General features: G+C 38.1%; 1 protein-coding gene across 6 annotated transcripts in view; it reads right to left on the reverse strand.

Annotated features, from left to right (window-relative positions):
- The window catches only part of CDC123 (cell division cycle 123), a 56,124-nt gene that overhangs the window by 22,349 nt on the left and 10,377 nt on the right, over positions 1 to 23,398 (reverse strand). For 2 of the 6 annotated variants that reach the window (XM_053922884.1, XM_053922886.2), the window contains 4 exons: positions 21,460 to 21,517; positions 21,164 to 21,298; positions 15,341 to 15,436; positions 10,534 to 10,640 (listed from right to left, as the gene is read on the reverse strand). In XM_053922884.1, coding sequence (XP_053778859.1) covers positions 10,534 to 10,640; positions 15,341 to 15,436; positions 21,164 to 21,298; positions 21,460 to 21,517 — 396 coding nt within the window. The remainder of the gene's footprint in view (positions 1 to 10,533; positions 10,641 to 15,340; positions 15,437 to 21,163; positions 21,299 to 21,459; positions 21,518 to 23,398) is intronic. The other 4 variants (XM_024580227.4, XM_045186193.3, XM_053922885.2 and 1 more) reach the window with 4 other exon arrangements.

Genomic DNA, 23,398 nt, shown 5'->3' on the forward strand with positions numbered 1-23,398 from the left:
AGATACACAGAAAGAAAGCAGAAGTGATCACTTCAGGCAGATGGCAGAGTCCTCGGGAATACCAACAAAGAGTAAAACTTGAGGTCAAGAGAAATTTTTATAAAAACAATACACAAACAAAACAAAAATACCTTTAAAGATGGTGTACGCAATTCACAAGTAAAACTGAGTTTAAAAAGCTTTTAAATTTCCCTGAATGTTTGATTAGGCTGGAATTCTCTGCAATCACTTATGATTTATACTACAAACAACAGCAATTCTAATTTATTTGGCTGGTAAAATCCTGAAGAATAAGAATTTTTATTTTAATAACGGGGCACTGACTGATATAATACGATTGCAAAAGAAGGTACACAGAGGGTGCTTTGTTAAAGTGTGTTCTCTCTGTGTTACTGAATAGGCATCATATGAAGCACCTTGCATTTGCTACTCATTTAATCCTCACTATAATCTGATGAGAATGTGCTATTATTATTATCCACATTTATCACATTAGGATGCCATGGTGAGAAATCAAGTGAGCACACTAAGCCACATGCTGCACCACTTCCCTCAAGTAGGAAGGTCCTAGAGCCTCTGTTAAAGCTCTCAGAATTTCAATTAAACCCCCCCCCCCCCCGCCCCCCTGCCAAACAGCAGCAGGCCTGTTTGGCCCAAGCAGCACCTCTACTATGAGGGAAAAAGAAGATAAACCATTAGCTAAATCCTATTTACATAACATAACTAACATAACATAACATAACATGGCTTTTCCAAAAGAACAATTTGTAAAACTTCTGTTTTTATACATTCAAGCATACTGGTGCTATTATAAAACTCATTTTTCTCTCTGGAAAGTAAAAATCCTTTGCTTCAAATCAAACTAATTTAAAGTTATGTTACCCTAGAAGTTGTCATCTAAAACCAAAAAACTAGTTTTAATTTACTTAAAATTTTTTAAAGTAAAATTAATCTCATAGATTGTTTTATGTTAATCAAAATTAAGGTCATAAACTGAGAGGTTAATAATTATTTTTATCTGTAAAAATAATTATCTACTATGTATTTTCTACCATTTAAGAAAATTATGCTTAGATGTCTGGCCTGGATAGGGACAAGTGAAATATTCTGGATTTCTATATAAAAGAGAAGAGGAAAATGTTCCAAGGAATACAAAAAACAACAGCAGAGGTTTAAAAAATCAAAATCTGGATCTTGAGCTCTGTACTAGCACCATACAAGCTTGGAAAAGTCAATTAGCTTCTCTGGTTAGATCTTAGCTGCCTCAGCAGTAAACTGGTGGGTAGAATTAGGTGATTTCTCCAGTTCTCTGTACAAATTTGTAGACAGCGTGCCATGTCTCCTTCTCTTCCCTTTGTGTCTTTGTTTCCAGGCATCCACCTGAGCTGCATATTGAACCGCAAGATACGTCAGAATGCAAGTTTGAAAATAAGTGCATATTGGAATGATCTGGGGTTGCTTTTTCAAAATGTATTCCAAGAGATTCTACCCAGTCTTATGGGTCCAAGATGGAAACCGGACACATACACCTTGGAAAGGGTGACTCTAAGGAGTATCTGGTTCTTGGGAACATGAATATGAGATACTCATTGGCCAGTTAGGCCTCTTTTGTAGATCCGCACCATTTTGGGGGAAACCAAGAAGCAAGGAAATGAGAAGAAGCATCAAGTCTGAGTGGCCAGAAACCCAAACACGGCCTTTAAATCGATGGCTTCTGCTAGAAAGAATCAGCCAGGCGTGCCTAAAATGCACCAAAGTCACGGCCGGACTTAGCAATTTTGCAGCTGCTACAAAGTGACCACTGCACAAAACCACAGAATCTGTGGCTAAATAAGTATCCGAAGTCTTTGATCATTTCAAAAGATTCCCTAACCTTCCCCCCCCCCATTTAACAGCCTAAACATTTTAACGAGTAAAAATGCTAATTATTTTGTAAATTCCATCATAAAAATTCATTTTATCCTTAAAACATTTTCTTCAACCTCTTTTTAAATTCTGAGTGAAAAGATGAAAAATATGTAAAAGATCCATACAGTATTATGAGGGATAAAATACTATGTAGTAAAAGAATTTTTCAGTAAGAGAAAAATGTTCACAACATAGTATACGTTTAATAAAAAAGATCACAAAATTATACACAGTACAATTTCATTTTTTAAAACATACATGGGAAAACAACACCATAACTACCAAAATGTTACAGTAGTTCTTTTCCAGCAGTGACTATTAATTTCTTCTGCAGCTTATCTATAGTATTTCTAACATCATATTTATCAACTTGAACATGTATTACTTTCATTTTGCCTTTAAATTTAATAAATTTAAAAATACATAAAAGTACAAAGTACACAGATGTTGCTTTTATAATAAGAAGCCAATTCAAGTTCACTTTAAAAGTTAGTATTTTAACTTCCAGCCAAGAGGGAGGCGTAGGTAGACACACTGTGCGTCCTTGCAAAACCAAAAGAAGGACAACAACAAATTTAAAATCAAAAAAAACCCAGAACTGACAAAAAATTAAACTGTATGGAAGTCTGACAACCAAGGAGTTAAAGAAGAAACATTCATTCAGAGCAGTAGGAGGGGCAGAGACAGGCAGCTGGGCAGAAAAGACTCGCAGGCAAGGCGGCAGCTGGTGCACAAGGAGGCAGCTGGCAGACCCGGCAAGGCGGATCTGGGCAATCCCACATTTGCGCACAGATAAACTGGGAAGAACAACTGGGGAGGAACAACTGGGGAGCCAGACAGACCCCATGATGCAGGGTTCCAGTGCAAGGAAATAAAGCTTCAAACCACTGACTGAAAACACCAAGGGGCACTGAGGCAGCAGCGGGAGAAACTCCCAGCTTCACAGGAGTTCATTGGAGAGACCCACAGGGTCCTAGAAGGTACACAAGCCCACCCACTCAGGAATCAGCACCAGAAGGCCCCAATTTGACTGTGTGTAACAGGGGAAGTGACTGAAAACCGGTAGAGAGTGGAGCAAGGGACACTCTTCCCTCTCGGGCCCTCCCCCACACACAGTGTCACAACACAGCAAAATGGGTTGCCCCACCCTGGTGAACATCTAAGGCCCACCCCTTACTATGTAAAAGGCCTGCCAACACCAAAAAAATGGCCCAAATGAAAGAACAGATCAAAGCTCCAGAAAAAATACAACTAAGCAACGAAAAGATAGACAACCTATCAGATGCACAGTTCAAAACACTGGTAATCAGGATGCTCACAGAATTGGTTGAGTATGGTCAAAAATTAGATGAAAAAATGAAGGCTATGCTAAACAAAATATAGGAAAATGTACAGGGAACCAATAGTGACAGGAAGGAAACTGGGACTCGAATCAATGGTGTGAACCAGAAGGAAGAAATAAGCATTCAACCAGAACAGAATGAAGAAACAAGAATTCAAAAACATGAGGAGAGGCTTAGGAACCCTCCAGGACAACTTTAAACGTTCCAACATCTGAATCATAGGGGTGCCAGAAGGAGAAGAAGAGCAAGAAATTGAAAACTTATTTGAACAAATAATGAAGGAGAACTTCCCTAACCTGGCAAAGGAAATAGACTTCCAGGAAGTCCAGGAAGCTCAGAGAGTCCCAAATAAGCTGGACCCAAGGAGTAACACACCAACGCACATCATAATTACATTACCTAAGATGAAACAGAAGGAGAGAATCTTAGAAAGCAGCAAGAAAAAAGGACACAGTTACCTACAAAGGGGTTCCCATAAGACTGTCAGCTAATTTCTCCAAAGAGACCTTACAGGCAAGAAGGGGCTAGAAAGTATTCCAAGTCATGAAAGGCAAGGACCTACATCCAAGATTGCTCTATCCAGCAAAGCTTTCATTTAGAATGAAAGGGCAGATAAAGTGCTTCCCAGATAAGGTCAAGTTCAAGGAGTTCAGCATCACCAAACCCTTACTATATGAAATGTTAAAGGGATTTATCTAAGAAAAAGAAGATAAAAAATATGAACAGTAAAAATGACAGCAAACTCACAGTTATTAACAACCACACTTAAAACAGAAACAAAAGCAAACTAAGCAAAAAACTAGAACAGGAACAGAACCACAGAAACGGAGATCACATGGAGGGTTATCCTCAGGGGAAAGGTACAGGGAGTAAGTAGCATCAATGGTAGGCAGAAAACAGACAGGGGGAGGAGGGTAAGAATAATATAGGAAATGTAGAAGCCAAAGAACTTATCTGTATGACCCATGGACATGACCTATAGGGGAGGAATGTGGGAGGGAGGGGGTGTGCATGATGGAGTGGAGTGAAGGGTGGGTAAATGGGACAACTGTAATAGCATAATCAATAAAATATATATTTAAAAATAGTATTTTAGCCCTGGCTGGTGTGGCCCAGTGGACTGGATGCTGGCTTGCCAACTGAAAGGTCTGATTCCCAATTAGGGCACATGCCTGGGTTGCGGCCCAGTTGCGGGTGTGCGAGAGGCAACCTTTCTCTTGCACACTGATGTTTCTGTCCCTCCCTTCCCCTCTCTCTAAAAATAAATAAAATCTAAAAGTTAGTATTTTGGTCCTGCCCAGGTGGCTCAGTTGGTTGGAGTATTGTCGCATAAACCATGCGGGTTTGACCCCTGGTCAGGGTGCATACAGGAGGCAACCAATCAATGTTTTCTACTCTCTCAACTCAACAAATATATCCTTGAGTATGGATTTTTTTTTTAAAACTAGTATTTTTAGCTTCCAGCTAACGAATAGTTCATGATCACGATAAGACTGATTGCCTATCTTTTCGTAATTTAAATGTATCTAAAATAAACAAAAGATGAAAGGAGAGAAATGAGAAAGGAATGCAAATAAGCAATAATGTCACATTATCTCAACGGTTAATGCGGTAACAGGACTACCACCATTTTCATTTGTGAAATGTGATTTTAACCAGGGGGAGCTGTACTTTTATAAATCTGATAATACAGGATACTTTTTATTATTATAATATAGTATTCTGTAAAGAACAAGGTAAATTAAGGTTCTCTATCTACCTATTTTAAAAATACTACAGGAAAACCAAAAGGGACAATTCTAAAACATAGGTCTTTGTTGTCTATTTTGTTTTTAATTTTTATAAGTATTTGAGCGAAATCGAGGACAAGGCTGGGCCATCAAGATCTCAAACGCTGTTATCTAATTTTTCAATGTTTCTATATTCCTATAAATTATTATTTCAACACTTGGTTAACCCTCCTGTTACTTTAAAACAGATTACAGGACCCTGCTGGTGTGGCTCAGTGGATTGAGTGCCAGCCTGGGAACCAAAGGGCTGCTGGTTCGATTCCCAGGCAGGGCACATGCCTGCATTGTGGGCCAGGTCCCCAGTAGGGGGTATGTGAAAGGCAACCACACATTGATGTTTCTCTCTCTCTCTTCCTCCCTCCCTTCCCCTCTCTCTAAAGTAAAATAAACAGAATCTTAAAAAAATAAAACAGATATATATTTCACTACATATTTGCTTTCATTATCACATAACATTTAAGTGTTGATTGGTTTAACATTTAATGTTATTTTAAAAACTTGACTAGGTTCCAGGTATAAGTGAGAACATATGTAGCATGTGAGATTACTGTATAAGGCTTTTTCTTACTAAGATGATTAACGAGATAGCCAAGTTTTCATTCCTAAAAGGAAAGGAAAGTGAGAGCCATCTAGTTAAAACTGACTGTAAAGGTCAACAATAATATTTTCAGGAGCTCAGCCAAAATACTGAAAGAATGTTGTGTGTCGGTAAGAGAGGACTCTAGTGGAAAATGTTTAAGTTGAAGACGAATCCCACTTGTTTGGGGTAAGGTGTAATATTTGAGCATTGGTTTACAATATTAACTACTCAAATGTGTGGGTTCTAGCTCTACTATGGGCCAATGTGGCAGGAATGGGGGAAGGAAAGTCAACAGTATTAGTATGTATTGAGAATAGTATCTACATGAATTTAGTCTAGACAACTTAGGAATTATCTAAACCCATTGACTGAGATCAGCTTCATCATTTTTATAAGTAATGAGAAAATATCCCCATTAAAGTTTTACAAAGTGGCAGAAAACAAAACCGTAAGTGCTTTAAAGTGGCATTCCACCATAGGTACCCTAGGGAACCATCCTCAGTGGCAAGCTTTTCTAAAAAATGTTGAAAAGTTACAGCATTATACCTCACAGTAAGTAACTCCTACGTATAATAATACAAAAATTAAATCTTGACCAGGAAAAAAAAAACAAAACCAGAGCCAGGGGAAAATTAGCATCAAAATTCTGGAGTTGTAGCTTTTATAGCTCACCAGGAAGCAAAGTAAGAGTTCTACTACATAGATTCTATTTCTTCAGATTTCACTGGTGGCAGAAAAGGAAAGACAAAAGTAAAATGATAATGAATTAAGGGTAATTAAGTGTGTTCATACTAATTTTAATAGAATTTTTCTTCAAAAACAACCTAAAGCAGAAAAATTGTCACCTAAATAAATAGGCCTTACAAAATCATGAAGTAAAGTTTCTTTTAGGTCCAGCTTATACACAAATTTTATTCTGAAACTCTTTGCTGCTGAATTTTAGAACTAATAACCAGTTTGGTGATAATCTTCAGAAAAAAATGTATAAAAATTATTTTGAAATTGCTGAATATAAATTACTAAGGCAAGTGAAATTTCCTGATCTCTAGTTAAATCTCCTTAGTCACAAACCCCTCAAGAAAAAAAATTAATGGATTAATTTTTTATATTCACTTAGCCCTTTCTTCTTACTGCCAAGTGAGTTATCAGATATTTTTTCTTGCCTTGGCCTACTGAAGTGAGACTTAATCAATAAAACAATGAAAGAATCCTTATGGCCCTGGTCAGTGTGGCTCAGTTGGTTGGGCATCATTCCACAAAGTGAAAAGTTGCTGGTTCGATTCCCAGTTAGGGTACATACCTAGGTTATGGGTTCAGTCCCGCTCAGGGCGTGTACGAGAGGCAACAGATTAATGTTTCTCTCTTACAGCAATGTTTCTTTCTCTTTCTCCTTCCCTTCACCTCTTTCAAAAAATAAAATAAGTACAATCTTTTAAAATAAATAAATAAAATCTTTTTTTTAAAAAAAAGCTTTATGACTCAATAAATCTAATCACATAGAATGTTTATAATTGGGGAAATAAATAATACACTCAGCAAGTACAATGTGGACAGATGATGATAAATGTGTCCTATTACAACTTCCCTGTTTTAAAGTTCCTTGGATACAATAACCTTTGGAGGAACAGGAAACATAAGTATACTTAATATTCTATGTAAAATTCCAACAGTGTAGACAATACAGGAGGTCAATCCCCTAGCTATCCCTAACCTTTACCCTTGCTAATGGAATTGTGACTGTTCCTATCAGGAAGCTCTTGTGTTCCGCCTTCCCCTCCAGGATTCCAGGGACTTATGGTGGACTAATCTAGGTACTCCTCAAGGCAAGAGCCTGGACCAACAGCACCAGGATCATCTGGGACATGTTGGAAATTATATTCTTGGGTACCACTCCCAGCCTACTGAACCAGAAACACTGGGGTAGGGCAATCTGTGTTTTATCAGACTCCCCAGCTCATTTGATGTTGCCAAAGTTTGAGAGCCCCTGGTCTAAACCAATCATGGCATTTCTGTTCCCTCTGCCAAGTACTGGATTGGGCTGGGGAACTGTGTGAAGAATGAGCCTGACGGAATTCTCCTGGAAAGCTTCCAGAATGCTTTACTTGCTCATATACAAATAATGAGAAGAAACACACCTCATTTTTGATTCATATATAGTCATGTCTGTATGTGATACCTGAAACTGTAGCAGCAATCTTGTAACCATTAGGTGATAAACCCAAATACCAAGCCAATAGCCAAGGGTGGCAGCAGGGAAAGACTGCAGAAGCCTGGGTCCTGTCACAGTGCTGGGCTGCTGACTAGCCCTAGACATCACCCATCTCCAGACTCTAATTACTGATTAGCTTGTGGGAACAATTACTCAACAGTTTTAGGCCTCAATCTTCTCACCGATAGAAGGAATGAATCAGATTAGAGCACGAATGTCACCCTATCCATTTCAAAGAATTATATTTTTTATTTTTACTTTACTGATTTTAGAGAGAGAGAGAAAAGGAGAAACATCGATCTGTTGTTCCACTCATTTACGCAGTCATTGGTTGATTCCTATAATTCCTGTATGTGCCCTGACTGGGGAAAAACCCTCAACCCTGGCGTATCAGGACAACACCCTAACCAACTGAGCTACTCAGCCAGGATAAGAATTATACTCTTAGTTTAATCTTTAAGGGGTCCTGAAAAGACTTTGTGACAAAAATTCGTCTTTCGTTAAAGGGCCTATCAATAAGGATTTTTATGTTATGGTAAGACATTAATTGTTCTGTAACTAAATACTGAGAAACATTTCCAGAAAAGGATGACATAATAGTCCTGCGAGGCTGAAAGTTGAGTGCTTGGCATTAGGTCCTGCCAACTCCCAATTATTTATATGAAGAGAAGGATGGTATTCTGTGGGTAAACACTTTTAATTCAAGGCTTCAAATTCACTTGCTGATTTAACTTCCTCCCCACGCAAAAGTCAAAAGGTACAAAATGCAAACAACTGACTCATACTTCTACCTCCCACTGGAATCACAGTTAAATTCATGTAAGACAAGGAGGGATGGGCTAAGAGGAGACAGAAGATCACTACACTGGAAAGATGTTTGTGAAAACCAACAGCCACAGAGAATTAAAAGTGATTTACTATTATTTTTGGAAAGAAAGAGATTTCCTCATACTCTGACTTCAACTAATATTAAAGGTACACAAAAGTCCGTATCTAACAAATTAATAGGTACAGACTTTTAATATATTTCAAGGCCTCTTTAAGCATTAGATATCAAAAGGCTTTATTTATAAGGGAAAAAAGATGGCCACGACTTCCTCTAAACAGAGGGTATCACCTAGAATGACAATGCTACTGCACTACTACTAAAACAAGGGCACCATACACCTAACACCAATACAGCTAAAGTCCTTTCATAATAAACTTCCAACACAATCACAAACCCTTACTATTACTTAACCTCATTTTATTTAATGAATGTAATACTAAAGATATATGTATGCCCAAGCTGCAGAACTCAGATGCAAAAGAATTGATGCACAACTCACATGTAGTGAATTATTTTTTCCTGCCATGCTCCTCTTCAAAAAAGTATTTGAAGCTCAAATGAATGAGTGGGCAGGGCAAACTAGGTGGATGGTTGGGGCCCTGGCTGGATAGCTCAGTTAGTTGGAGCATTGCCCCAATATGTCAAGGTTGTGGGTTCAATCCCTGGTCAGTGCCCATATAAGAATCAACCAATGAATACATAAAAAAGTGGAACAGTAGATTGATGTTTCTCTCTCTTCCTTCTCTCTCTAAAATCAATAAATAAAAAAATAAAATATAAACTGGACGGATTGGGAGGAAATGGCATGCAATATTTTCACCTGCTTAGTTTCTAGATTTTGTGATATGTTTTATTTTAGATGTCAGTTTAAAGATTAGTTGAGATTACTGCTTTGTTTAAGATGAGGTAGGACAAGAAACCCACAAGAATAACCGCTACTCGATGACAGAACAAAAGACGCACAAAGGATCGGCCAGAGCTCAACAGTGCAGTTGTGCTGTCTGCCTGTGATGAAGACAGCAGACCCGAGTTCTTTAGCTACAGAGTAACTGGCGAAGGAAGGAAAAACAGCAATTTCACTTCTGGAAAGTTACCCTAAGGAAAAATTAGCAAAGTGCCCAAGGATTTAGATATTCACTGCAGAACTATACATAAGAATAGAAGACTGGCCAAACAAATTATGCTACTGCTATCCAGTGGGATACTATTTAAGTTAATTTTAAATAATGCATTTAAGTATTTACTATCACTTAACAATATTTGCTATATACTGATAAGTGCAAAGGCATCCTACTAAGTATATGAACTACATGATCCCATTTTTGTTTTAAAAAATTAGAGTATAGTTTGAGCCAGGTCTATCTATATTATACCTATAATAGATAAAATTCTGGAAGTATATAAAACTGGTGAGATCAGGGGTACTTTTACATTTCCTGTTTTTGTTTAGCTATAGTTCCTAATTTTGTGTCTCTATGTAAGCATATACTAGGGGTGTTTTTTGTCCTTTATTTTTACATTTTTTAATTTATTTTTTAATTTCTCAATTACAGTTGACATTCAATATTATTTTATATTAGTTTCAGGTGTAAAGCAAAACAGTTAGACATTTATACACTTGTTTTATAATAAGAAAAGAACCAAAATATTTAATGGGCAGAGATATAGAGAACCCATTTAAAGATCTTCATTGTATAGTAATTTCTGTAAAAGGAAAAGAAAGGTTTGCTTTAAACGCCATTTGAGAACATGAAATAGACTTGTTACATGGCACTGTTGTTTACAACAGTTCTTGAACTAATGGAGTTCTGTCTGTAGAAGAATTCTCACAAGTACAGAAACCGCTGACGTGGGAGAACAAGAGACGTACTTACGGCTGAGTAAAGTCACGAGTGATGAAGTCAGAACTCTTGAACAGTAGAAAGATGTCGCTGAGGGTTTTACATTTCAGAGAACTATTCATTGCTATCCAGTATGCATCCTAAATAACAAAACACATGCTACTTAGTATATATTCCAAGTTAATTGCTATGAAAAAAACCTCAGACCTATACACCAAAACAATAACGCTTTTTTTTCAAGGGCTTAAAAAAAAAGCCAAGTAAGAATTTTAGCTATGGTGTCAAATGTCAGTTAAACACTTAAACAATGAATAGCAAAACCATTGCACGCTGACACTCATTATGAACACAGATGTTAAAGTCCTACCTACCTTTCAGCTCAGGCCCAAGCACCTCCCTAAGTTTTTCTTGTTAATAATGAAAGAAGGGAAAAAAAGTATCAGAGATGCTGACACTTCAGCTGGAAGATCAGGGTGTAAATAAACAGCCTGACTAACTACTCTCTAAGAAAAGGAGATCCTTCCCTTTCTTTCTGTTCCTGAGGAGTGAGAGCTGAAACAGCTGAAGTCTGACTAGCGCACTTAAGACCCATGTACATCAAATCTGGGACAAAGAAGGTAAGATATTCTGAACCATCCCAATTTTAAATGGTGAATCATATATATGAACAACAACAACAACAACAAAAAGTAAGAATATCAGGCACAACAGACATAGAGCATAGTGAAACGTGCCTAAAAATGATAAAATAATCATCATTTAAAAAACATACTTCTGCCCTGGCCAGTGTGGCTCAATTGGTTAGGCATCGTTCCACAAAGCAAAAGGCCATGGGTTCAGTTCCCGGTCAGGACACATGCCTGGCTTGTGGGTTCAGTACCCGACCAAGGAGCATATGACAGGGAATCAACTGATGTATCTCTCTCTCACATCGATGTTTCTCTCCCTTTCTTTCTCCCTTCCTTCCCTTCTCTCTAAAAATAAATAAATAAAATCTAAAAAAAGGTTTTTTAAACATACTTCTCCCATAGATAGATCAGACACGGGACAATAATGTAATTTTGAGAAAACTAATGAGATTTTTTTTAAAAACTATCCAATTATCTACAATATAGGGAAGCACTGGCATGTAGTGGGTACTCAAATGATTTATCTATCTTAAGTATCTTAAGTGGAAAGCCTCAGCCCAGTTTAGCAGTAAGGTATGGTTTAAATTACTTCTCAAGTATACAGTAAAAATGAGTTTTAGTAACTTATTTATAATTTCTTTTAATTCCTCCCAAAGAAAAAGATGATGAACTTCTGATTAAAGATATATATTGAACACAGAGATTTAACTCCACTAAAACAATAGTAAATACCTACATAAGCCATGCAACTGAATAAACAAAACAATTATTAAGTCCAGGGAAAACAAAATGTTGAATAAGAAAACAAGTTACCATAGTATAGTATATATCGATGTGTCATAGTGTTTGCAAAATCACATTAGAAACACTGAATACTAATCCAATGAAAAGTATATTACTGTAATAAGAATAGAATAGAAAGTAGTGAAGAAGCCTAGACTTCCAGTCAAGATGGAGACAGCAGTAAACATGGCTCACCTCCTAGCACAACCATAGCAAAATTACGGCTAAACCATAGAACCACCATCACTCAGAACCAACAGAAATCGAACTGAATGGCAGTCTGACACCTATGGAATTAAAGAAACCATATCCATCTGGACTGGTAGGCGGAGCAGAGACATGGAACCGGCTGGTCCCACATCTACATGTGGTGGACAAAAATTCAGGAGGGATACTCTGAGACACAGGAGTCTCAGCCCCATACCAGGCCCCGCCAGCCCCGAGTTCCAGTGCCAGGAAGATAAGTCCTGATAACTTCTGCTTGAAAAACCAGTGGGAAGTAAGTTGGCAGAAGAAACTTCTGGAGTCCTGAGCAGTTCCTCTTAAAAAACCCAAACACACACTTACTCAGATTCACTCCCTTTAAACTCCAGAAGCAGGATAGCAGCTTGAAAGGCACCAGTGGCATAGAGGGAGGAACTGAAGTCTCTGGCATCACGGCGAGAGCTGGGGGACAGCTTTCTCCCAGACACAGAAGTAGACAGAGAAGTGTCCCTTTTCTGAGCCCCCCCCACAGAGCCACAGAACAGGCAGATGGGTGGCATACTTGAGACTCCATCAAACTGGCTAATACTGTTTGCCCCACCTTCCAGATCCCCTGAGGTTCTGTCCCACTCAACTTACTGGCCCACCCAAGCAATTAACAGTGGCTTTTCCATATGAATAGCTAGTCTTGGCTCATGCTTCATAACTTCCTAAATTCTCTCAACCATACTGCTGGCCTCAGTGAACCCCCAACCTCCAATCCCTGTACCTCTTGCTGACAGGCCACAGACCATGTTGGAGTACCACATCCCTGCCCCTGCACAGCTGATCCTCCACAGAGGGCAGAAGTTGGCGGTCACACCAACTGTGGCCGGTAACCACAGCCAGTCCTTGCAGCTGACTGGCCTGGGTAAATCCCTCCCATTGATCTCCCATCAGCAACCAAGGCTCAACTACAAGAGGAGGGTGTACTCAGCCTACACAAAGGGCACACCTCAAGTACCCAGCTTGGGTGATAGGGGAGGCTCTGCCACTGGACCCTACAGGACACCTACTACATTAGACCAAGCTACCAAGACATGGAGTCAAAGCAGCTCTACCTAATACATAGACACAAACACAGGGAGGCTGCCAAAATGAGGAAACAAAGAAACATGGCCCAAATGAAAGAATAGATTAAAACTCCAGAAACAGAACTAAACAACATGGAGATAATCAATTTAGTAGATACAGAGTTCAAAACACTGGATATAAGGATGCTCAAGGAACTTAGTGAGGACCTTAACAGCATAAAAAAGATCCAGTCAGAAACAAAGGATTCACTAATTGAAATAAAGAACAATTTACAGGAAAACAACAGTAGAGTGGATGAACCTGAGAATCAAATCAATGATTTAGAACATAAGGAAGCAAAAAACAACCAATCAGAAAAAGAAGAAGAATCCAAATAAACCAAGATAGGCCAAGGAGACCCTGGGACAACTTCAAACATACCAACATTCACATCATAGGAGTGCCAAAAGGAGAAGAGAACAAGCAAGAAATTGGGGATCTATTTAAAATAGTATTGACAGAAAACTTAACCTTAATTTGGTGAAGTAAATAGACATGCAACTCCAGGAATCACCACACCAGATGGACACAAAGAGGCCCACTCCAAGACACATCATAATTAAAATGCCCAAAGTTCAAGATAAAGAGAGAATCTTAAAAGCAGCAGGAGAAAAGCAGTTAGTTACCTACAGAGGAGTTCTCATAAGACTGTCAGCTGATTTCTCAAGAGAAACTTTGCAGGCTAGAAGAGATTAGCAAGAAATATTCAATGTCATGAAAAGCAGGGACCTACAGCCAAGATTGCTCTACCCAGCAAAGATATCATTTAGAATCAAAGGGCAGATAAAAAGCTTCCCAGACAAGAAAAAAATAAAGGAGTTCACCATCACCAAACCATTATTATATGAAATGTTAAAGGAGCTTATTTAAGAAAAAAAGATAAAAACTATGAATAATAAAATGGCCAAAAATACTAATCGATTGAATCTAAAAAAACAAACTAAGCAAACAAGAACAGAAATAGAATCATGGATATACACAGAGAGCATGTGATGGTGCCAGATGGGAGGGGGATGGAGGGGAATGAGGAGGTGAGGGGAGTAAGAAGTATAAATAGGTGGTTACAGAATAGCCCTAGGGATATAAAGCACAGTATAGGAAATGGAGAAGCTAAAGAACTTATATGCATGACCCATAACATGAACAATGTTGGGGGGATTGCCTGAGGGAGTGTGGGGTGCTGGGTGGAGGGAGGAAAAGGAGGAAAAATTGGGATAACAGTAATAGCATAATCAATAAAATACAATTTTAAAAATAAGTAAGTAATGAGGACAGGAGATAAAAGCTGAATCTTTCTGTGTTAGAGTAGCAAGTCAATAATAAATACTTAAAACTGAAGAATAAAGAAATAGGGGAAAATAACAAAAGAATGTACTGAAATATTTAAAAGCCTCTGAGTGGGATATGGTAAAGCGAAGTATATCAGGATTTGCTGATTTTTGTAGCAAGCAACCAGAGCTTTTGAAAATTTAAACCATGTATGTGTGTAATTAATTTTAATAAGTAAAAATAAAAATTAGATTAAGTACAATTGGTCATACATTTTAGAATAAAAAAGATAAGCATGAATTGATTTTTGAAAATGCAAATAAGTTTTTGATTCTTTCAATGAGCTTAGCTGACATAAAATTGTTTTCTATTGGATTAGAAAAAAATAGTAAAGTTTTGCACAGACCTTAACTTAGAAAAAAATCTTGTCAGTGTAATGTTAATCAAACATTTACTTAAGAAGGTATCAGGTGACTTCCCAAACTGCTCTATTTCTAGATCTTGTGACATTTACATTTTATTAATTTTCAATAGAGAAAAATTTGTTAAACTGAACAGCTGAAGTTTTGAAAAGGACACAGCATATATTTCATCAGATTTCTTGCATGATCGGTACCACGAGAAGTTGAAACATCTTTTGGCAAAATTTACCGTACTTTACAGTGCCAGGAAAGTGTAATGCACAAATCAGGAAAATAAAATAACAGGGGAAATAAAAATAAATTCCACAGTATTTTCTCTAGAATTAGGAATATAATTAGAGCCTCCATGGGGACATAAAATGAAATGAACAGCAAAGCAAAGACTCCTAAAACACCGAGAAATGTACTGATGTGGCCTACCCTTGGGGCACTCCAGTTAAGCTTAGGAAACACACTGCCCCCCAGGGAATTGATAGCTTCTTGGACTGTAGTGGTGAACTCGGGAAATTCTGGTGCCTACAGAGAGAAAGAAGGAATTATTTGGGCAAGTCAGTATCATCACAGTAAATGCAGAAAACAAGGTCAAAACTCGAGGTTAAACTATTTAGGGAGTTAAAAATAATTAAGAATATAAATCACTATCAGAATTCTGAACTCAGCTACATAAAATTAATGATCAAATAACATTTACCAGAAAGGGGGCAAGTGCCCAAATGTCATTTTCTAAAACAATTAAAATCCATATAGCTAAAGACAGATGTCACAAGGCATCTGGGGATGTGAGGAAGGAAATCAATGGTACTCTTAACACCTACATAAAACCAGTATTTCTTTATTAAGTGGAAAGAGACAGATGGAGTACTACTTGTACGTATAGTGCAATTCGCAGAAATAACCCCTGACATTTAAAGGCCCAGAAGCCTTTCCATTTGCAGGAAAAGATTCTTGGACAAATCCCCCAAAAGGTTTATGAGAATAAGAAATAAATTATGTGGTAAACTGTATTTAAACACATCTATTTCCAGACAAGTTTCAGTATAAACAAAACTTAAAAACAGGACCTTGGTGAAGTTAAAATCAACCAACCTTTTTGGTTAATTTTAAAATGCATATTTTATATAAGCAAGTAACCAAAACATTCTGTCTCATGTTAACCAGGAAGTAAGAAGAAATACAGTGGTGAAGGAACTCTAACGCAGTTACTTTCACCCTCTGCTGGAGCCTGTGTCACTGTGAAAGGGGACACAGACAGAAAGTACAGAAAAGGGGAGTGAGGAGAGACAGGAGTGGAACATGCAGGAGAGCCAACACAAAAGTATTAACATACTCCACAAAGTCGCAGGATCCCTTTCCATTTGCTGCCCTCTACTGGGCAGCTGCAAATTCTGAAAAGCCCGGTAATGACTAGCTCTTCCATAGGGTGGGAAAAAGTTACAATAGGCCTAGCATTAGCCAAACTACACACTGAAAAGTAAATCAAATGGTTTATGCCAGCAATTTCCACCCAGTGTGCTGTGGTACACCACAGGAGGCATACTGGTGTGCTCCAAGAATTTTTAAAACATGTTATACCTGACTATTTAGGGCACTGACCTCTTTTCCTTTAGATTGTCAAACTAAAAAATGACAACCAACACAACAATAGCCATCCAGTGTGAATGAATCAAAATTATACCTGATGTTTTTGTCTGATTGGCAAAAAATACTGGTATATTTTTTGGTGTGCTGCAGAATTTTACTAATTAGTTAATATGTACCATGAGGTGAAAAAGATTGAAATCGCTGGCTTATCCTTATCTCCAAGATCTAACCCAGTTATGACAGAGAGAAAACTGTAACAAGAGTCTGACAAAGCATACCAAAAATGTATGTTAAAAAAATGGAAATATATCCCTGTAACTAGAGAGCAGCTTTAAACAATAGGCGAGTGAGAAACGACTGAAGAGATCAAGAGCAGGCCAGTCGAACTTTTTTTTTCTGCTGCAGATGTGCTCGGCCTCGAGACTGGTTAGCAACATCTTTCAGTTATTTGACAGTCTGCCACTACATCTTCTGTCTGACTTTTCAGCTTATATACATAAAACTAAACTCTAGCGAGAAGGTTCAAAAATGAGTAACAGGTTGGAGTCCTTTATTTTCCATTCTCTTTTCCTCATCAAAAGAAATTATCATTCATGCTAAACCAGTAATTTCCTTATAATTCCCTGAAGTTGCCGATTTGGCTCGGCAGGAGCTCTATCCACAAAAACCCTTATGTTAGACATGCATTAGCAATAATTTTGACAATTGGCATAGTTTCACAAAATTTACAACACAAAGGAATTTAATTTTCAAAGATAAAATTTTCCTATCCTATAAAACTTCACATATAAGGATTGCTTTAAATTTATGTTGCATTTTAAAAGAGGTGATTGATTCCTCAAATCTCCAAATTATTCAACTTTAAGAAGTCCTGCTGTAAGAATTCTAACACCAATTTAAATTATAAAAAGTATGCACTGTAGAGAAAAATTTGTGCTCCAGTGGAGGACTATGTATTGTCTACATCGAGCGCTCCCTTCCCAGTCATCCGATTCTAGCTGAGTCTTCTGACTATTCTACAAGGAGGTAAATTGTAGGTAAGCAATGACAACGGAAAGTATTTCTTATGGATGTGAAAATTCTGTCCTGACTGATAGAAATCCCGCCATCTCCCCTCCCACCCATGAGGAAAAGCTAGTTCTACCTCATTTGCATATTCCTGTCAATATTCCTGATCTATAAATGTGTCTGTTCTTTGGGTTCTCTTTGAACTAGTTATATAACAACTGCCTGACTCCCTAGCAAGTTAAATAAAACAATCAAGGTGTGTTAAAGAGTTGTTTATCTATAGGGGAGTCATGGTTCCACCTTTTTCTGCAAACTCTACTTCAACAGATTTAACCAACAGTAATCTTTTAAGCTCATAGCTCAATGAATGGACTTTAAATTTGTATAACACTTCAGCTGTCTTGGAAAAGGTTCCATTCTAAGTGGGGTAAAATCCACACTTTAATCACATCCATGGACTTTTTGCAATCTGGGCTCACCTATCTTTCCAACTTTATCCACCATATCCCTGCACCAGACCCATTGGACAAGGAGTTATTTCTTTAAAAAATTTTTTAATTATAAAATATTTAAAATACACAAAAATATATATACCCATGTTCTTGGATCCAAATACTCAATAATTTGACAAATACTCAACAATTTGATACAGACCTTTAAATTTCTTAAGGGGGAAAAAAAACAGTACAATATAAATGAGGCTCTTTACCTCCCTTCTCTCCTCCCTAATTCTTCCCTCTCCCCAAAGGAACTATCATTACAAAATTAGGCATGTTCTTCTGTAGTCATGATTTTATACTTGTGATACATGTGCCTGCCTACAAAATATAACATTAAAAAATTTTAACATAACTGCTGTCATTTGATATGTATACTTTCTGCAACTTAATGGTACTCTTTGAAATTCACTATTGTGCTTTTGAGATTTATTCATCTTTGGCTGTTTTTCTTTTTTTTTCCTTCCATTTTTAACTCAATGTTTTTGTGTCTGCACTAGTGGACAATTACCATTGGCCAAGACCTTTCATTTTCCCGCCTTGGGTCATGGCTCACATTGCCCTACTAAGTGTTCTTCTGCCATAAACGACCCCCTGCTCAACATCTAATTCCGCCCAGTGAAACCCAATCACTTTTTTCAATTACCTTTTTATTTTAAAACAATTTCAGACTTTCAGAAGCATTAGAAGAGTAACAAAATTTCTATGTCTCTTCACTCAGGCATTTTACTACATTTGCTTTATCATTCTCCCCTCAACTCCCTCGCAATATATAACTATGCAGGTATTGTGTATTTATTTATATTTATGTATATAAAACACACTTTTCTTCCTATACTTTTTAAGTAAGTTGAAGTCATGATGCCCATTTACTCCTAAATACTTCAGTACATTTCCTAAAAAGTAGTAACACTCTTTTATATAACCTAGCAAAATTATCAAAATCAGTGAGCTAACACTGATAAATACCGTATTTCATCAGTATCTCATTCAAAATGTACCCATTTTCCTAAAAAGTGTCTTTTACAGCAAAAGAAAACACTTTTTCCTCACCCAGGATCCAGTCTAGAATCATGCACTACATTTAGTCATAAAGTCTGTTTAGTACCCTTTAATCAGAGAGTTCCTTTCTCTGTTCTTCATCTTTCATGACTTTGACATTTTTGAAGCTCACAGGGCAGTTATTCTATATAATTTCCAAAACAGTGAGTCTGTGGAAGTTTCATGATTAGATTCAGGTTATGCTGTTTTGGCAGGTGACGTGCATCTTACCAGAAAGCACACAACTGTAGGTGTGTCCATCCTAACAAGGCTAACTTTGCTCACTTGACTAGCCAGGTCTCTCTACCGTACAGTTACTATTTTTCCCTTTGAAATTAATAAGTACTTTTGGTGGAGATACTTTGAGAATATGCAAGTATCCTCTTTCTCATCAAATATTCACTCGCTAGTTTTAGCATCTATCCTGTGATATCAGCCAAATGGTGACTTCTAACTCTAATAAATACTTCTAATAAATACTTCACTACTTCTACATTTATCACATTTCTTTTGCATTGGTGCCTTTTCTACTATAAAGAAGGGCTTCCCCCTCTGCTTCCTGTATTTAATTTAATCATTTATGTCAGTGTGGGATCAAGGATTCTAATTTTGGTGAATGATTACAGTCCATTACTTCCATCATTTGTTAGGATGCCCACCTATTCGGCCAGTGGGCGCCCACTACGGCTGGCTTCTGGTTCCTTTCCGTCATGTCCCCATCATTCTCTGAGCACTTCCTCACTTCTGACACAACACACTGTTGCGTGCTCATCTCTACTTTCCTACCCCCAGTCTTGAGTTTCTCCCAGGAGCTTTGGTTCCCTTTCACGGAGAATGGTGTTTAGAAACCACAGGGCACAAGGGCTGTTCGTTGCTGTTGTGATGTCATGTGCCATCACTTCTAGGCCTCAGCGAACAGTTCATTAAATAGACACACACACACACGTATACCATTAATTTCTGTAGCTACCTACCTGTGTGTAAAAACATGAGTCGATATCGATAATCCTTACCGCTTTTAGGGTCCAGAGCAAATGTCACTTCTCCCTTTAAGGGAGATCCCCTAAGTTGTAACTGTTCTCTTCATTAAGATAGCATTTTGTCATCTTCACCCAAATTGGGGCATCTTTCCCTACTGATTTATAACCTCCATGATGGCAGGAATGAAATTATATTCATGATTTTTAACTTCACAGAACCCACTGTAGTGCCCTGGATATGGCAGAAAACTAACACATATGCTGTACTGATAGAATTTTCATAAAAACAGAATGATTGACCTGTATGACAGCCAGAGTGAAATAAAACATGCCATCTTTCCCATTCTGAATATGCTGGCACGCTCTTTATACCTAAGGAAATATATCAGTTCAGGCATCTGTACCTTTTTCCTTGTACCCTGGAAACCATATGTCTTTCATTAAACAGAAGTATCTTATTTAGAATTCTATTAAAACATACCCTCCCTGCTAAAACTAGTCTCCTTCAATGTGCCTTTACATTTATTTATAGGGAATTTTATAAAAACCTTTCTCTATTATCTCAAGGTATGAGGAGTTTCATTCACCTACCATATTTTTAGAAACCCATTTTTTACTTTACTCATTCCTGTAGATACATTTTTATTTAAATAATATTTTAAGTTAAATTTGACAGCAGCAATAGCACTGTTACCCTGAAAGACTATAATATGCTGGATCAACTTTTACATTTTTATATAAGCTACGGGTTACAGTGATACACCTCTCCGCTCTCACTTAAAAGAAACTGTATGTTTTACGACATTTAAATATATTTGAGTAAGTGCATATAGATTTTCACTTTAATTTAGACTCCACAGATCTAGACTTGATTCCTCTTTCATAGCTTAAGAGAAACAAGTCAAAGCATCAGTTATACACTTGAAATAATTTCCTTGTAATCAAAGGGAAAAAAGGGCAGGCCATGTTTGCCTATAAAAAATGATTCGAGCTATTTTTCTAAATAACAGATAACAGCCAACACAGACAATGCTGATGGAAATGGTGAGGAAATGGGAGTCAGAGGCATGCACTGGAACCCCAAAGCAGCTGTGTGACAGCGCTCGGCCGTCCCCGTGCTGGCGCGCGGCGCTTACCGTAAGCGTGGCTGTGTTCTCATCATCCGACCACTGCATGGGTGAGAGGACAGAAAAAAACGTAAATGCGGGTACTGGGCCTTCAAAACGCAATGCTCCATGTAAAAATGATACATAAACAGGTGACATCTTTTCCTGAACACAAAATATATGTAAATAAAAGTATTATAAAAGTGAGATTTTCATGTAATTTCTCACTTTAGTGAATATATGCTAAGATATAAACGTCAGAACTATTTCAGAGACCATTGAAATGAGAAGACTCTACAGAACAGAGTATTTTATTTTGAACCAACCTGTATTTCTTCTCCCTCATCACCACTGTCTGGCTGAGAACATGTTGGAGGATCTTCCCTAAAAGAACATAAAGCAAAAATTAAGCAAGAAAACAGCCGTGGTACCAAGTAGACATAATTTCAGGTATACTGAGTATATAGAAAGCCTTTCAATTAGGAAAAGTCTACTTTGTGAGTCAGAAAATAAAACCAGTATGAAATTAATTCGAGTACCATAAAGATGGCAGAATAACTGTCTGCCCTTTTCTCAGAAATCACTTAGAAACAAGGGAAAGACAACTCAAAGTCCACCTCTGATGACACTAAGAATCATCCACGATTCTGAATCCAGGGAATAAGAAAGTGCTGCTGAGACAAGGAAGGTTGAACAGATGAAGAAAGACACCAGAGGAGGCATGTGAAGAGCTGTTCTGCACGGCTCATGGAACACCCCTGAGGGGCAAGAACAGTTTGTCTATACAATGTACATTGATTGTGTGAGCTGGTATGGTAGAGGTATGGGGGAAAGAGAGAGAAAGAAAGACTCAGACACACTCTCTTTATTGATTTTTTTTTTTTTTAGGGGGGAAGAGAGAGGGAAGGAGAAACATCTCATTGGTTCATTCTTGTATCCACGAGGATTGAACCTGCAACTCTAGCGTACTGGGATGATGTTCTAAACAACTGAGCTACCTGGCCAGGGCAGACACAATCTCTTTGAAGAAGCAGGTTTTGGATGGGGCCACCTAGCAGCCAATCTCATTGCCTAGGGAAAGCAAAGGCTGAAAGAACTCAAAAGGGATAACACAGTCATGGCTCCTCCTCAATACCCAACTACAAACAACTGGCCTAGGAAGAACTCACATAATTGAAGCAACAATAATCAGAATAACAGCCAGCATATGACCTATACCAAGAAACTACAAGAACGAGGGAAATGAGTCTGCTGGTTAACCGTGGACATTTATCTATCCACAGGTTCCATTGTGAAACTCCACTAAAATGACAGAGAAGATCCCAAAGAGAAAGTTGCAGAAGGAAGATGGCAACAAAAGTCTGGAAAACAGAAAGCCAGAGGGGATAGCCCACTGAGCATCAGCGAGAACCTGGAGACCTCTGGATGATGAGACTGAAGCTCTGGGCTATGAACAGGGTGACTTATGTGAGGTCCATAAAAAGGGCAGCAAGACTCACTCAGTCTTCCTCAACTTGCATACCCAAGCAACTAATCCTCCTCCACACACATGGGTAAGCAGGTTTACTCTCTGGGGAAAAAGTAAACTAGAGAGGCTCAGGGCTCAGGTCCATCATGGCCCACAGCATATGGGAATGAAATGCTAGAAGAGGGTAAGAAGCCATGTGAAAGTCATGAACAGTGAGACCCCTGGTTCCCATTCTCCCACCCTGCTACCAGAATGTAGACGGATCAGAGAACCCTTCTCCATGGAAACAGAACAAGCCCAGAGGAAAGACCTATAGATAATGTCACCTGGAATCTTTCATCAGTGCCTGCTGAATGCTGGCAGTCTTCGTCAACAAGCCCCACCAAGGCCCACAGTTTCCAAATGTGTGTGTGTTTGTGTCCCTCAGCCTTAAATATGAATAGAAGCCTAAAATCATCAGAAAACTAAAAAGGGACTCCAAGAGAAAAAAAGGTACACGGAACAAATTAAGGCAAAAAGTGGACCAAATGAAAAATATTTTAAACACAATTAATATCTTTAAAGATAAAAGAAGACAGCCCTGACTGGTGTGGCTCAGTGGGTTGGGCTTTGTCCTGTGAGGCGAGAGGTCGCTCCTTCGAGTACAGGTCAAGGCACATGCCTGGGTTGTGGTCAGATCCCTGGCTGGAGGCATGCAGGAGGCAGCCGATCTATGTTTCTCTCACACATCGGTGCGTCTCTCCCTCTTTCTTCCTCCTGTCCCCTCTCTCTAAAAATAAATGAATAAATATTTTTTT

Source organism: Desmodus rotundus, chromosome 4 (assembly GCF_022682495.2).
Source record: "Desmodus rotundus isolate HL8 chromosome 4, HLdesRot8A.1, whole genome shotgun sequence".
Classification (NCBI taxonomy): Eukaryota; Metazoa; Chordata; class Mammalia; order Chiroptera; family Phyllostomidae; genus Desmodus; species Desmodus rotundus.